General features: G+C 44.6%; 1 protein-coding gene and 1 long non-coding RNA gene across 5 annotated transcripts in view; one reads left to right on the top strand and one right to left on the bottom strand.

The window, feature by feature from the left end:
- LOC128326636 (uncharacterized) overlaps positions 1–13,891 on the top strand; it is a 41,969-nt gene that overhangs the window by 8,944 nt on the left and 19,134 nt on the right. The window lies entirely within an intron of this gene.
- LOC128326635 (bifunctional heparan sulfate N-deacetylase/N-sulfotransferase 3) overlaps positions 5,863–13,891 on the bottom strand; it is an 85,161-nt gene continuing 77,132 nt past the window's right edge. For all 3 annotated transcript variants that reach the window (XM_053253828.1, XM_053253827.1, XM_053253829.1), the window contains exons 12-13: positions 12,016–12,118; positions 5,863–9,669 (exon numbers count right to left, since the gene is read on the bottom strand). In XM_053253828.1, coding sequence (XP_053109803.1) covers positions 9,550–9,669; positions 12,016–12,118 — 223 coding nt within the window. In that variant the 3' untranslated portion in view covers positions 5,863–9,549. The remainder of the gene's footprint in view (positions 9,670–12,015; positions 12,119–13,891) is intronic.

Genomic DNA, 13,891 nt, shown 5'->3' with positions numbered 1-13,891 from the left:
GCCCAAGTAGCTGCCTGACATAAAGTGTCCAACAGGACCGCACGATCAAAGGCCACAGAGGCTGCCACGGACCTAACAGTGTGCCTTCACAGTAGCAGGCAACTGCTTATGGGCCAACTGATAACAAAGTTCGATAGTGGAAACTATCCACCTGGACATGGATTGGGCCGAGACTTGGAGTCCTTTACGTGGCTCATCGTATAGAACAAACAAGGATGGGGACTTCCTCCACTCAGCAGATCTCTGCATGTTGAAGGACAAGGCCCTTCGAACATCTAAACGGTGTAAACGTTTCTCCGCATCCGAACATCTAAATGGTGTAAACTTTTCTCCGCATCCGATGAAAGATTTGGAAAGAACATGGGCAAAGTGAGTGGGGATGAGTGGTGAAACATGGACACCACCTTTGGTAGGAATTTGACATCTGTCCTGAGTACGACCTTGTCTTTATGAAACTGCAGGTGCGGTAACTCACTAACCCTCCTGGAAGAGGTAATGGCCACCAAATAGGTGACTTTCCAAGTCAAGAGATGAGGGTCAATAGAAGCCAAAAGCTCAAAAGGCAGCCATAGAAGACCAGCCATAATCACTGTCAGATCCCAGGCTGGTGACATTACCAGATTGTCCGGAAACAAGTGTGTCAGACCCTTCAGGAAACTTTAAACCACCAGATTTTTAAACCAAGAAGGCCAGTCAGAGGAAGAACGTGCCACAATGGCAGCCAAATATACCTTAAGGGATGCCAGTTTCAACCCAGACTCCTTAAGGGACAATAGATAATTACAAATGTCCTGTACAGACTACATGCATCAAACCCATTCAGGGAAGCAAAGGATGTGAAACGAGTCCACTTGTGGTTATATGACGTCCTCGTGGATGGCTTCCTAGCAGCCACCAACACCTCTTTCAGTCTCAAGGGGAAGTCAGCAGGACCTGCCATGCAGTCAAGTAGAGAACTGAACATTTGGTTGTAGCATCCATCCCTGTTCTTGAGACAACAGGTTCGGCAGGATGGGTAGACGTTTCCGGTCCAGCGCCAGGTGTGCCAGGATTGGAAATCAAGGCCTCCTGGGCCACCACGGGGCGATCAGGATTGCCCTGGCTTGATCCACACTCAGTTTGCGTAGGACCTTGGGAATGAGAGGAAACGACAGGAACACATATAGAAGAGGGCCTGTCCAGGACCGGACAAAGGCATCTCCCAGAGAACCCTCTCCTCCCCTGGAACAGTAGAGAGCACATTATTCAGTTTCTAGGGAAGCAAACAGGTCCAGAGATGGAACCCCCCAATTCACAAAGACGTCCCTCAAAACACCCTGATGCAGTTCCCACTCGTGAGAAACCACAGCCATTCTGCTCAGTGTCTGCCTGAACATTTAGTTCACCTTGGATATGGACCGCCTGAGGCGATACCCTGTGCACCAGGCACCAGTACCACAGGTCCAGAGCCAGAAACAGGAGGCTCCTTGAGGACATGCTGCCCTAGCAATTGAGATAGGTTTTTACCGTCATATTGTCTGTCTGTATCAATGACAAATGACCCCCCAGCAGGGACAGAAAGTCTTTGAGAGCACTGAATATAATCAACAGCTCCAAACAATTGATGTACCAAGTCCGCTCTGCAGGGGACCAGTGTCCACTCAGATGAAACCCGTCCAGGTGAGCTCCCCAGCTAAGCGCCAATGAGTCCGTTGTGACTACTCGGCCGGCCGGAGCTGTTTGGAAAGGAGCACCAACACTTAGGTGCTGAAACTCCATCCATCACGGCGCTGTTGCCCGTACCCAAGAAGGGGGTGAGCATTCGAGATGACCCGGATCCTGAAGAGGATCAAACACATCCAAAAACCACCTATGAATGATGCATATCCAAAGACGCACTTGAGGTAGAACATAAGTACTCGATGCCATGTGTCCCAACAGGCTTTGTATGGAACGCATGGTCTGTGGGCCCCTGGCTAGGAAAGCGGCAGCTAGTATCTGGAGAGTCACGATACGGCCCATCGGGAGGAAGACCTTCTCCAAGGTCATGTCGAATATCAGCTCAATAAACTGAATTCGCCGGGTAGGTTTCAGTTGAGACTTTTTGAAGTTTATCTGGAAGCTCAACTCTTGGAGGGTATCGATCATGATCTCGAGGGCATCCAGAACCACCCGTTTGGTGCTCGCCACAATCAGCCAATCATCTAGCTATGGCAGCACCTGTAGACCCTGCTCCTGTAGAAATGCCACCACCAGGGCCAGACATTTCGTGAAGATGCGAAGTGCGGTCGTGAGGCCAAATGGTAACACCTTGAATTTCTAGGGGATCCACCCTATCTGGAACCACAGGAAGTGCCAATGTTGAGGGCGTATTGACACATGATACTATGCGTCTTTTAGGTCCAGTGAGACCATCCACGTGTTTTTGTCCAGGATAGTCATGATGGTCTGAAAACATTCGGAACTTCTTGTAGTCCAGAAGTCTGTTCAGAGCCCTGAGTCCTCAGGTGGGGAGACAGGCTTAGAGTCGGAATGGATATCGAGTGGATACAACCTCAGAGTCAGGAGAGCTCTCATCGCTCTCTTAAGCAGGGTCTATAGAGACCGGAGGGTCTTGCGTTGCGGGTATCGAATCTGAATGGGGGCCTGGCACACTTTCGGGGTTGTCCGGTCCCGAAGCTGGGAGGTCCGCTGGCAATCCTTGAGTTGGTATGGGATCTTGATGGGAAGCTGGTACCAACAGAACCAGATTACCTCGGTCAGCTCGATTCCACAGAGAACAGTGTGGCGAGCGGGAATGCGGACACCCTTTAGAATGCGAGGGGAGTGGTCATGCCAAGCCCTCATTGACACAGGCTGTCCATACACAGGTTCTTCTGGGTAGCAGGACCCATACTTGGGTATACCAAGGACCCAGGACTTGGGCATAGTCCAAGTAGTCCAACCTATAGTCTGACTGGTCCTGATCATAAGAACCAGCATCACAGCACCAAACGCCATAAGAAGACTCAGCTTCCAACAGGAGGGAGCGATACTCAAGTGCCCAATATCGATCTTGATTGTCCCAGTGAAGAGCCTGTCGGTGATCTTCTCAATGCTGTTAAGGGGCAATCTTCTCCTAGGCAACCATGAAGCACCTTTCTCATGTTTAGGTTGAGTGTAGGCTTCTTCTCCGGATGAAGCATACATAGGCTCATCCATCACAACCGAATCTCTGCTGGATCGCGTCCACTCATTGGACACAGTGAACAACACCGTTGCAACAGGGGAATCTGAGCACATCGATACCAATAACCTTTGTGCTGGATTATCTGAGGCTGTCCTGGGTTTCTTAGACGCCGGAGCCTCCGATATCGGGACATCTTCCACTTTTTTCTTCTTGGGGATCGGAAGAAGATGTTGACCAGCCAGCAGGTTTTTCTGCAATTTTAGCTTCTACTTCTTAATTTTTGAAGCCAATCCTGACGAATTCGGGGAGGTCTTTGGTGCCACTGGAGGTTGATATGAAGGGATCTCCACCGAGAGTGTTCTCCCACCCAAATCCACCAAAGGTCGAGCATTTGACGGTGTTGATACTGATATCGGCATCTGATTTTCAGTTTCCACAGCAGCTGACGCCGCTCTGTCCAACGGTATTGATGCAGCCATTTTCAATGACTGTTTTAAAGACGAGACTTCTGACGAATGGAGAGCCAAATCCCACAGGGCTGTGTGCAAGCGAGAAGCCCTGTTTCTGCCAGCCTGTTTTGTAAACTTTTGACAGTGCATACAGGTTTTAACAGTGTGGGATTCCCCCAAGCATAAGAGGCACTCGGTGTGCATATCGGGGGAAGGGATCTTCGATCTGCAGTGGACACACTTCTCAAAGTTCTTTCTGCCTGGCATACACATCGAAGGCTGGCAGACTACCACACTCCGACCCAGCCAGGACCAGAGCTTTGGAAAAGGGAAAACCGATCAAGAAAAACACCAAAGAAAAAATGCAACTGCACGAAAAATCAAAGAAAGAGAGAAATAAGAGGTTAGGAAGGGAAAGCAAGGAGAAAAAACAAGGAATATCTCTGATCCTACTTGTTGCCGAGCTGAAGACACCACAATGTTTGCTGAAGTGCAGACGAAGAAAGACTGAGGGGATGAGGAGTGGCACAGCCGCATATAGCAGCTGGGCACGGGGTTCTTGACCAAAGCAGGAGAAATTGAGCTTGTTAGATTCTGACGAGGTCTCTGCACAGGTGCATAGCCCATATGTGTAGAAGACAGAGACCATGTCAAAGAACAAACTACAATGTTTTTAGTTACTACATAAGCATAGCACTATGGCTTACCCTTAAGATCGTGTTAACAAGTGAACTCTTAACAATAACAATATATTGTGGCAGAACATAATATAATAGCCACCCCCCCACCCAACTCTGAAAAGGTTATTTGGCTGAAATCCTAAACAGGGCCACAAATGCATTGGGATGTGTTCAAGAGGCTGGCACCCACATGAAGGCTGTCCTTGAGCTACAGGGGAGAGATGGTTTTTGCCAGTCTTTCCTCTAAAGCCCACTCTAAATATATCCATGCGGGGTGAGGCTTCTAATCACCAGGGTAGGGCTTGCTGGCACACTGTAGGGAGTCTGTACACAGGTACAGCATTCTTTTCTTGTAACATCTGAGGAGGGCTTCTGTTATGGGCCAATTCAATTCTTTCAAGGTCTTCCACACCATCTCAAAATTACCAAGCAGAGGTCTTTTCTGGCCTTACTGCCTGAGGCCAGAACTGGACATTACAAAAATATTTTGCATTGAACAGCCTAGTGTCTCCACCTCCTAACTCTTCAGGTAACATCAGTTAATAACAAAATGCACTTAAATTTCCCTTCTCCACACTTAGCAGACAATGAAGTTCCATCTTATTTATTTATTATTTCTATGTGTAAACCAGCCCGAGCAATTTTTGGAAGGGTGGTATAGAAATTGAATAAATAAATGAAGTTGACTGCTGAGTCACCTCCAGCCTCAGAGGCACAATGGCTCTCAGTACCAGGTGCAGGGGAACAGCAGCAAGAGAGAGGGCATGCCCTCACCCCTTGCCTGTGGGCTCCCCAGAGGCTTCTGGTGGGCCACTGTGTGAAACACAATGCTGGATTAGATGGGCCTGGGGCCTGCTCCAGCAGGGCTGTTATGCTCTTATGTAAATTGAGTGGGCCATGGGGCTAATTCAGAGTTGTGATGACATACAATGTGTTTTGTTTTACTAGATGTTACGTGGAATGAGATTAGGAAACGAAGCAGGGTTGTTTGTAGTGGTAGGCAAGCTGGTCCTTTCATGTCTAGTTGAAAAGACCCTTGATGAGACCTTTTCACTGCAGGTGAAACTCCTGTATTCAAAGCATGTGCTCCACTGTGCCCTCTTCCCATCTGGTGCTGTCTAAATTGTCTGTTTACAGCACCAGGCTGTTCTGCTTCTCACTTTTAACAATGCTGGGCTTTTTTCTCCTTGGCTTATGACTGTTGAAAGGAATATTTGTAGGAGTTTCTGTGGCTTTGTTGTTGTTGTTGTTGTTGCAATAGCCTGAATGTGTTACTGTAGTACACTTGGAAGGTTTTTGGCACCCTATTTATTTATTTATTTTTAAAGCCAGTAAAATTGTAATTGTAAACCGCCCTGAGCCAGCTCAGAAGGGCGGTATAAAAATCGAATAAATAAATAAATAAAACAAGCAGCCACCCTAAATGGTGTTATCCACATGGAAGCAGGAACCACTAAATAAATACTACTCAGCCAGCTCTGTGTTTCTGGAGTATGTTACTTTTTGATGTCAAGATCCCATAAATGCTGGAGAAAGGCTGCAAGAATTTGCATTAGAATAAAGTCACTACCAAGTGGCAAGGGTGTTTTCTTATCAGAGTTTATTGTTGCACATCAGAAATCATGCCACTATTGGAATAATGTCTAGTTTTATTTTATTTAAAAAATTTGAGAAAACACATTTCCAGCAATTTTCATTCAATATGAATGAGAAGAATAGTACATCTATAAACACTGAAATATCTATTTTATTCTTCCTGAGGAAGCTTCACATTTTAAGCAATAATAAAGCATAAACTGTACAATATATTCTGAAGATTAGTTCAATTCATTTTCTCTTATGTAGAACTGAGCAAATACCACCACAGAATCTTGTGTATTTGCTTAGATTTATTGACGTCTGTTGTTTGTTTCCCTTTGTATTTATTTTCTGAAAATACACTTAATTTTTACTGGCAAAACTGCTTGGAACATCTAACTTCCCAAGTCATATCCATGAAATTCTGGGTAAGTCTCTAAGGTTTATACTGGAATGGTCTGTACTGTCACTTAAGCAAAAAAGAAGTATTGAATATCTGTCTGAATTTCTGGATGCTTTAGACCTGTGATTTTCAAACTTTCTGCCTTTTGGGAACCATTCAACATTAGACCCTTTAGAACAGGAGTTCCCAATGATGGGTCTCCATATGCTTTTGGTCTACAACTCCGTCATCTCTAGCCACAATAGCGAAAGGCCATTGTGGCTGGGGATCATGGGAATTGTAGTCCAAGAATATCTAGGGCACAAGATTGTGAACCCCCTGCTCTAATGAGCGTGTATAGTGGGTGGGTGGGAGGAGTGAAATCATAGCCACAGACATATGTTCATTTTGGTGGCAGAGAGTCTCTGCATATGAATCATATTGGTTAGCTCTCTTCCAGAAAGTCCTCTGTGCATACAGTCATATGACTTGCTTCCATGATTCTAACCGCCCCCCACCCCTGCCATGGACATTCAGTAGAATGTCTGAAAAGGGCCATAGTGCAGGGGTGTAGCTATAATTGAGCGGATGGGTTCAGAGAACCCTGGCCCCCAGCTCCTGAGGGCCTCCCAGATCCACCCCTCCCTATTTTTTTTATTATCTCCCTCCCTCCTAGAGGCTGCCATGGAGAGGGGTACAGGCCCTCTCTCCCTTAACTACACCCCTGCCATAGTGTTGCCTGCTGAAGAACATTTACATGTCTGCCAGTGCACACTGCAGAATATCCAGGGGCATTTTTAAGGGCATACAATCTGTTTACTTGGGCACTGGCCAGTCCTCTTGGCTCTCACCATTTTCCCTTGTGAATTGAAAGTATGACCTAGAACACACCCAAAATTCCTGTGTCTGAACTTTGTAGAAGATAGGGAGCCGCAAGCAACTTGTTCTCCAAGGAAGCTTGGCTTCCATTAATAAAATGATAGCCTTTCCTTGGTTGAAGTTTGAAAACCAGTGTTTCACAAGAAGTTATTACAGCTCCTTGTGGTAGGGTAAGGAACAAAGTGGCCACCATATTGCAGAAAACCCATTATAGATAACAAGGATACTGCATATATGTGGTGGGTGACATATTGAAATACAATTTTACTTTTGTCTATAAATCGGAAATGTCTGAGCTACAATAGAAGTTCTTGTACGTCCTTACTGAATAAAGGATTTGTTTTTACCCAGTTAATAAATTACTGAAAATGTATGAATCGGGGCTAATGGCAAAAGAGGCTACCTTATCCATGTAGTGCTTTCTAAATTGTGGGCACAGTATAGCCAAAGGTAAGCAATTTTAAGTCCCACTGATTGCATCAGGAGATATTTAAGTATGCACAGAGCCTTTCCATCAGTGGAACTGAAAAGTTAACTCTGGCTGGACCAATCTTTATATATAAATACACACACAGTAAACCATATTTAAAATAACAGTACAGAATAATTGTCTTATTTGGGTATACTTGTTAGAGATCTATCCATATAGTTTTTGATGTACATGGAGCCAAACAGCATAAACTTGGCTTGCAATATCAACTAGCTTTTTCTACACATTTAGACTTTCTAGTCAAAAAAACATCAGTCATTGATTGCTAAGCACTTTCAGAAATTTTAATCAAGAGCTTCTAAAGTTCAGTGTGCATACATCTTCCATACCAACGGCATAGTTGTTTTTCTTTGTATTAGTTTTGGATTAGCTTGGTTTATCATTTTAATTGCAAATGTTTGTAATAACAGATTTACTTGGCTTGTGAACTTTTTTAGTCGATGCATGTTGAAATAAGACTGATTACAAATTTGATGTAATAGTGCCTAAGAAATCTGCAACATGGATTCACACATGGAGAACAAATTGTGGTGTAAATAAAATAATTCAGATGTGAACCTGCCATTTTTATTATACTCCCCCACCCCCACCCCGTTGTAGGTCTGCTGAATCTTTTCCAATTTCAGGCAGTTGGGGAAAAAAAGTTTTTAATGCAGTTCAGCTAGTATCAAAAGACTGCCATGATGCCTTCCCCATCTCACAAATAATAATGAACAACTTTGAATGTTCCTTTGTACAACCTACTTGCTCTTGTTTGTTGTATGCAAATGAAATTATCAATGTCTTTTAATGCCAACTCTGAGGGTGGCATCCAGACTGTTGGCACAGCAGTGCTCTATTGTCAGAAGTTCCTGCTGTTCACAGAAGGGAAGCTGAGCTCATACAGCAAGTCCTTTTACGAGCAGTAATCCTTGCATGAGTGTGAATGCCTCTTTCTGTTCATGGAAGGAGCTTCCGACAAGTGAGTGCTGCTGTGCCAAAGATCTGGAAGTCACCCAGAGTATTGTCCTTACAGCAGCCAAGGGCCTTTGTCCAGCACAGTCTGATTGAAATGCACAAGAGAAGTCTGGGGGAAATCTTCTGCACCTAGCTAGCAACCACAGTTAGCTGTGCAGTTCTGGCCCTGATCTTGAGATCCACCAAATCAGCAATGGCCACATCTGTAAAGTTCAGTGTGAGTGGATGGACAGTTGGTTGAGGCACCCCTCCCCACTGGAGACAGTCGTCTGATCAGCAGAGGACGTCAGTGCCATAGTGTGACCCCAGATTTCTGGAGTCACTGGGTGAAATAATATAACCACACTGATCCATAATTTTTCCTAGTAGTTCCCGACAGTTTGAAATCAGAGGAAATACATCTGGCATTTTATGCCACATCTTTTCTCTTTTTTTAAAAATATAAGACACATCATTGTAATCAAACCGTTTGAAAACTGAGCAGGCAGACAATGGGCTACAAAACTGACATGAGACAATATTCTTAAACTGATATGTATATAATATAGAAAACTGTAAATATTTATTTGTGCAGCATTGATGTTAAAGTCTAAAGACCAGTTGCTATGAACTGCTGTGTGGGTGCTCAGCAGTCCACAGGCACAATCCACAGGAAATCCTCCTGGGCCAGGGCATAAAAGCTACCTGAACACTACTGTACAGCTCCCATTCATTTTAATGGGGCTGCCACAGAAGAACTTCCTGGTAGATTGTGCCTTATATTAATTCCATAAATCCAGAAATGGTTATGAAATACTGTCGCCTCCTGTTGTGAGACACATGCACGTACCTGTCAAAGTCTACTTGCCAGTATATGGCAGAAACCTAATGCTTTTGTTCTCTTTTGAAGAGATATATTTCCCAAGAGCTTCCTGGTAGCTAGTGGAGACTTTAGGTGCGGTGATATTTGAAGTGACGAAAAGCTCTTTCAAGAAGCGTTTTCAGTGCTATCTCACTTTCTGTAGTTCTTGTCTCAGCCATGATGGCAGGGGTTGTCCCAATTTGTGCAGGAGCCTTGACAGTTCCACGTTGTGATCTCTGTAGTAGCTTGACAGAAAAGCCCTGCACTGATGGAAACAAAAGACATTTTCTTTGGTCAAATATTACAGTGCCAAGTTCATGGTGTTTTTGTTTCCCCAAATATTTTATCTGCATCTGATTGATGTCTTATCTATTTCTTAAAAATCATACATGGAACTAAATATTAACAGATGGATGATTAAAATATACACACTGCTATCCAGCAAGGAGCACACAAAATCGGGCTTCCTAGTGCGTGTGTGTGTGTCCCAAATGGATGAAGGAATTCACAAATGGGTCCTGAACATGCAGTTCTCCTTTCCAGTCCAACAGCTGGAAGTCACATGCATGGAGCTATTTCTAAAACAGCAGATCAGCCATTTGAGAGGGACAGCTGAGATCTGGATTCAGCTCTTCCCCCTTCCTAATCAGTTGACTAGTGGAATTTTATCTTTTTGGAGAGTGCTTTATGGTACATCCCCTGCTGCTACACACATCCTCCTTTGAATTGGAATGTCCAGTTACATTAAACTTGGGGCAGTGTTGCTGTTTGTGTTCCATTTTGTGGGGGGTGGGGCAGGGGGAATAATAATTTGAAGAATTTTTCAAAAGCTTCTGTTGCTGCCTTTGTCACTGTTCTTAAGGGCCAAGATTCTGTCACTGTCAGATTAGGAGTGGACTTTAGACTTATGAACTCTCTCCTGCTCAGCACAGGGTGAAGATAACAAATATGCTGGCAGACAGATTCCACATTTGAATTCTGCCCAATGGAGGGTTCGCCCTGCGCCCTGGTTTAGTCAGGGCAGCTGCAACTGATCAAAGATTCATTCATCCTGGGGAGAAACCCAGGATGTTCCAATTTTAAAGAAATAACTAGTATATTTTTGAATTGTGTGTGTGTGTGTGTGTGTATATGTGTGTGTGTGTGTGTGTGTGTATATATATATATATATATATATATATATATATATATATATATATAAAAACATATATTAAGTAAACTTGCATCCTGTACCACAAAGGCATCCACAGATCCACTTAACAGTCCCCCAGTGGCAAGTGCCCTCAGCCCTCTGCCGAGCAGGACACCTACTAGCAGACATGGATCTCCTCCCCTGAGGTCTCATTCCCATTGCTAGTTCTGAGAAGGGAAGAAGCAGCAGGAGGCCTTTCTGAGCAGTAGGAGAGGCCTCCCACTGCTTCCTACCAGCTCCACATCCCAGTGCAAATGACAGAAGACATGCTTCTCTCCTAAGCCCTCTACCTGTGTGCCAGAAAAGGATCTGAGGTTGGTGGTGAGCACAAATAATAGCTGCTTATTATTTCAGAATATCTGAATTCCAAAGTTGGAACTCCCTGCCCCCACCACAAGGAGGCAATACAACGCAGGGCAAGTGTCTTGGGTACTGTCCTGGTGGTGTGGGCCCTTTAAATTACTGCCCAGCACTGGCAGGGGGTTGGCTAGGTGGCGCAGAGTTCCTCAGGAGTTTGGGGTGGGGGTGGGCAGGGAGCACAGAACTGCTCCCTGGGAAGCCTGTGTGCTGCTAAGGAAATATGTAGGCTTCTGGGGATTGGAGTCCTGCATGAGACTCAATCCCCAGAAGCCCACACGCATTCCCAGCAGCACACAGGCTTCCCAGGGAGCAGTTCTGTGCTCCCTGCCCACCCCCACCCCAAACCCCCAAGGAACTCTGTACCATCCAGCCACCCCCAAACCAGTGCTGGGTGGTGATTTAAAGAGCCCCCACCACCAGGACAGTACCAGAGGCACTTGCCCTGCGTTCTGCTGCCTCCTGGTGGTGGGGGCAGGGAGTTCCAACTTTGGAATTCTGATATTACCAAAGCAGACAGGCCTAATATCTAGGTCTTGGACTATCTTCCAGCAAGCTGGTGACCCACTCTGACACAGTAGTGATTCCAAGATTCTTGCTATCAGGAACTTGAACCAAAATTGAATCCAAACCCAAAAACCAGTTCTGAGAGGCTTTTCTTTCTTGAAAAATGAAACACAACTGAACCCAAACCTAAAACCTGAGGGCAGCAATGTGCTTCTGTGGCAACAGGGCCTTCGGAGCACTGGTGAGAAGCACTCGGTGGCTCTGTTGTTCCAAAACACATGCATAAAGGAACTGACAAAGACAATCCACACATGCATCTACCAAAATTGTAACCATTTTATAAGAAGACTGATGCTGGTAATGTTATTCCATATGGATGAGTAAAGGACACAATGGATACAATTCAGTTCAAGTTAAGTACTTTTGAGTCCCATTGATTTCAAAGGAAAAATTAAGCATGAGCTCAAATTTTCTCCCATTCAAATCAATGGGACATTGAAGTGTTTAACTTGGATTGGGCTTGGTCCGTTTTCTGTCTGAAGAATAAGGGTTTACCTCAGAATCCATTGGAGGATATTTTCTGCCTTTGCTCTTTCCAAGACATTTGGTTCTTCCTTCTTCCAGGAGTTGACACCAGAAGCCTTTGTGCGAATCAAACCTGAAACAAACAACACCTTTAGACACAATGAACAGCATGTCACTCTGGGCATGTGTTAATTTATTGAATTGAGAAAAAAAGATCAAATGCAAGTCTTATCCCATCCTATCATTGTGCCTTATCTGCACATACTGAGAACTAGTGTACCTATTACCCTTTTAATAAGGCGTATGTGGGTAGAGGACACAGTGGTAACTCTTCCCCAGTTTCTGGAAGGAACAATGCTTGTGTGTGCAGCTGCAGCATAGATTTCTTCAGTGAGGCCTGGCTTTTCATGTTACCTTCACAACAGTGGTGGCTGTTGGTTCCTGGGACTGAGAGGGTAGGTGGTGCTAGGCAGGGCAGGTGATGGGTAGAGCCACAGGTAGTGAGATGTGGAGCCAACTGTGGGCAGCTGCGAAGGTGGAGCCAGGACTAGGCACATGCATTAGCAATAACTGGCACAGTATAACTAACAAGTGGGATCAAAATACAAACACACAAGCACACAAATCTCAGTTGCTCATCAGCAGATACAGAGAAATATGGAAAATATCAGTTGCTTTATAGTGCTTAACAGGACTACAGTAGTATGTAGGTTTGCATCTTACATGGCAGGATCAAAGCAAGTGTGCGCACGCGCACACACACACAGGCAAAAAGAACTGTACAAGCCACAAGTAAACAGCATAGTACCTCCAGTGACTGTTGCTGGTGTCTGTCTGTTTATTTTTAGATTGTGAGCCCTTTAGGGACAGGGATCCCTCGTATGTATGTATGTATGTATGATTTATGTAAATCGCTTTGGAAACTTTTGTTGAAAAGCAGTTTATAAATATTTGTTGTTGCTGTTGTTGTAAAGCACAGCTACAAAAGGCTGCTTCTGTGGTGAGTAAATGCATTCTGAAGTCACCAGGGCAGCTCTGTCTGGCTGGTTGTTCAAAAAATGAATATTACTAGTAAGAAACAAGAAGAAGAAGAAAGAACTCTAAGCCGGAGTGGTACAGTGCTTAGTGTGCTGTGCTGGACTAGACTAGGGAAATCCAAGTTCAACTCCCCATTCAGCCATGAAGCTCACTGGGTGACTCTGGGACAGTCACTTATCTCGCAGCATAACCTTCCTCATAGGAAGGATAAATGTAACAATGTGCACCACGCTGGGCTTCTTGGAGGAAGCACAGGCTATAGATGTAAAAGTAAATAAATCTCTATAAAGCCACAGGTAAAGAAGAGACCAGCTACAAAAGTGGAGGGGAAAATGCATTCTTTAGTTACAAGGGCAGCTTTGCCTGCCTATTTAAAAATGCATACATAAATAATAGAAAAACCACAGGTTTTTCAATGATGCTTCCTACAGCATCATTTGGAGGACACCATGGGAAGCAAAAATGCATGGAGACACCCCCTCCCTACTCCATGTCTGTTGAACAGCTGGGTGCATTATATATATATATATATATAGAGAGAGAGAGAGAGAGAGAGAGAGAGAGAGAGAGAGAGATCACTTCTTTAATCCTTGCCCAATGAGCCATAACCCTCAGTGGACATATTAATGTTACAGATACTGGGCACAATCCAGAGAGAGAATAATCTGGTTAGCTCTCTGCATAGTAAATGGATTTTTAAAATTATTTTCCTTCCAACAGAACCCATTCCTTCTCTACATACACCACACCCACATGGAAAGCCATTTCTGCAATTAACTGAAAAGCACGTTGGACTCAGAAATCCATGCATATGCCCTAAAATAACATTCTGGCACATTTCATTTCATTTTAGGAATGGGCCATAATG

Source organism: Hemicordylus capensis, chromosome 5, assembly GCF_027244095.1.
Source record: "Hemicordylus capensis ecotype Gifberg chromosome 5, rHemCap1.1.pri, whole genome shotgun sequence".
NCBI classification, from domain to species: domain Eukaryota; kingdom Metazoa; phylum Chordata; class Lepidosauria; order Squamata; family Cordylidae; genus Hemicordylus; species Hemicordylus capensis.
Note: the sequence above shows the minus strand (reverse complement) of the source record. Positions and strands in the feature narration are given on the sequence as shown.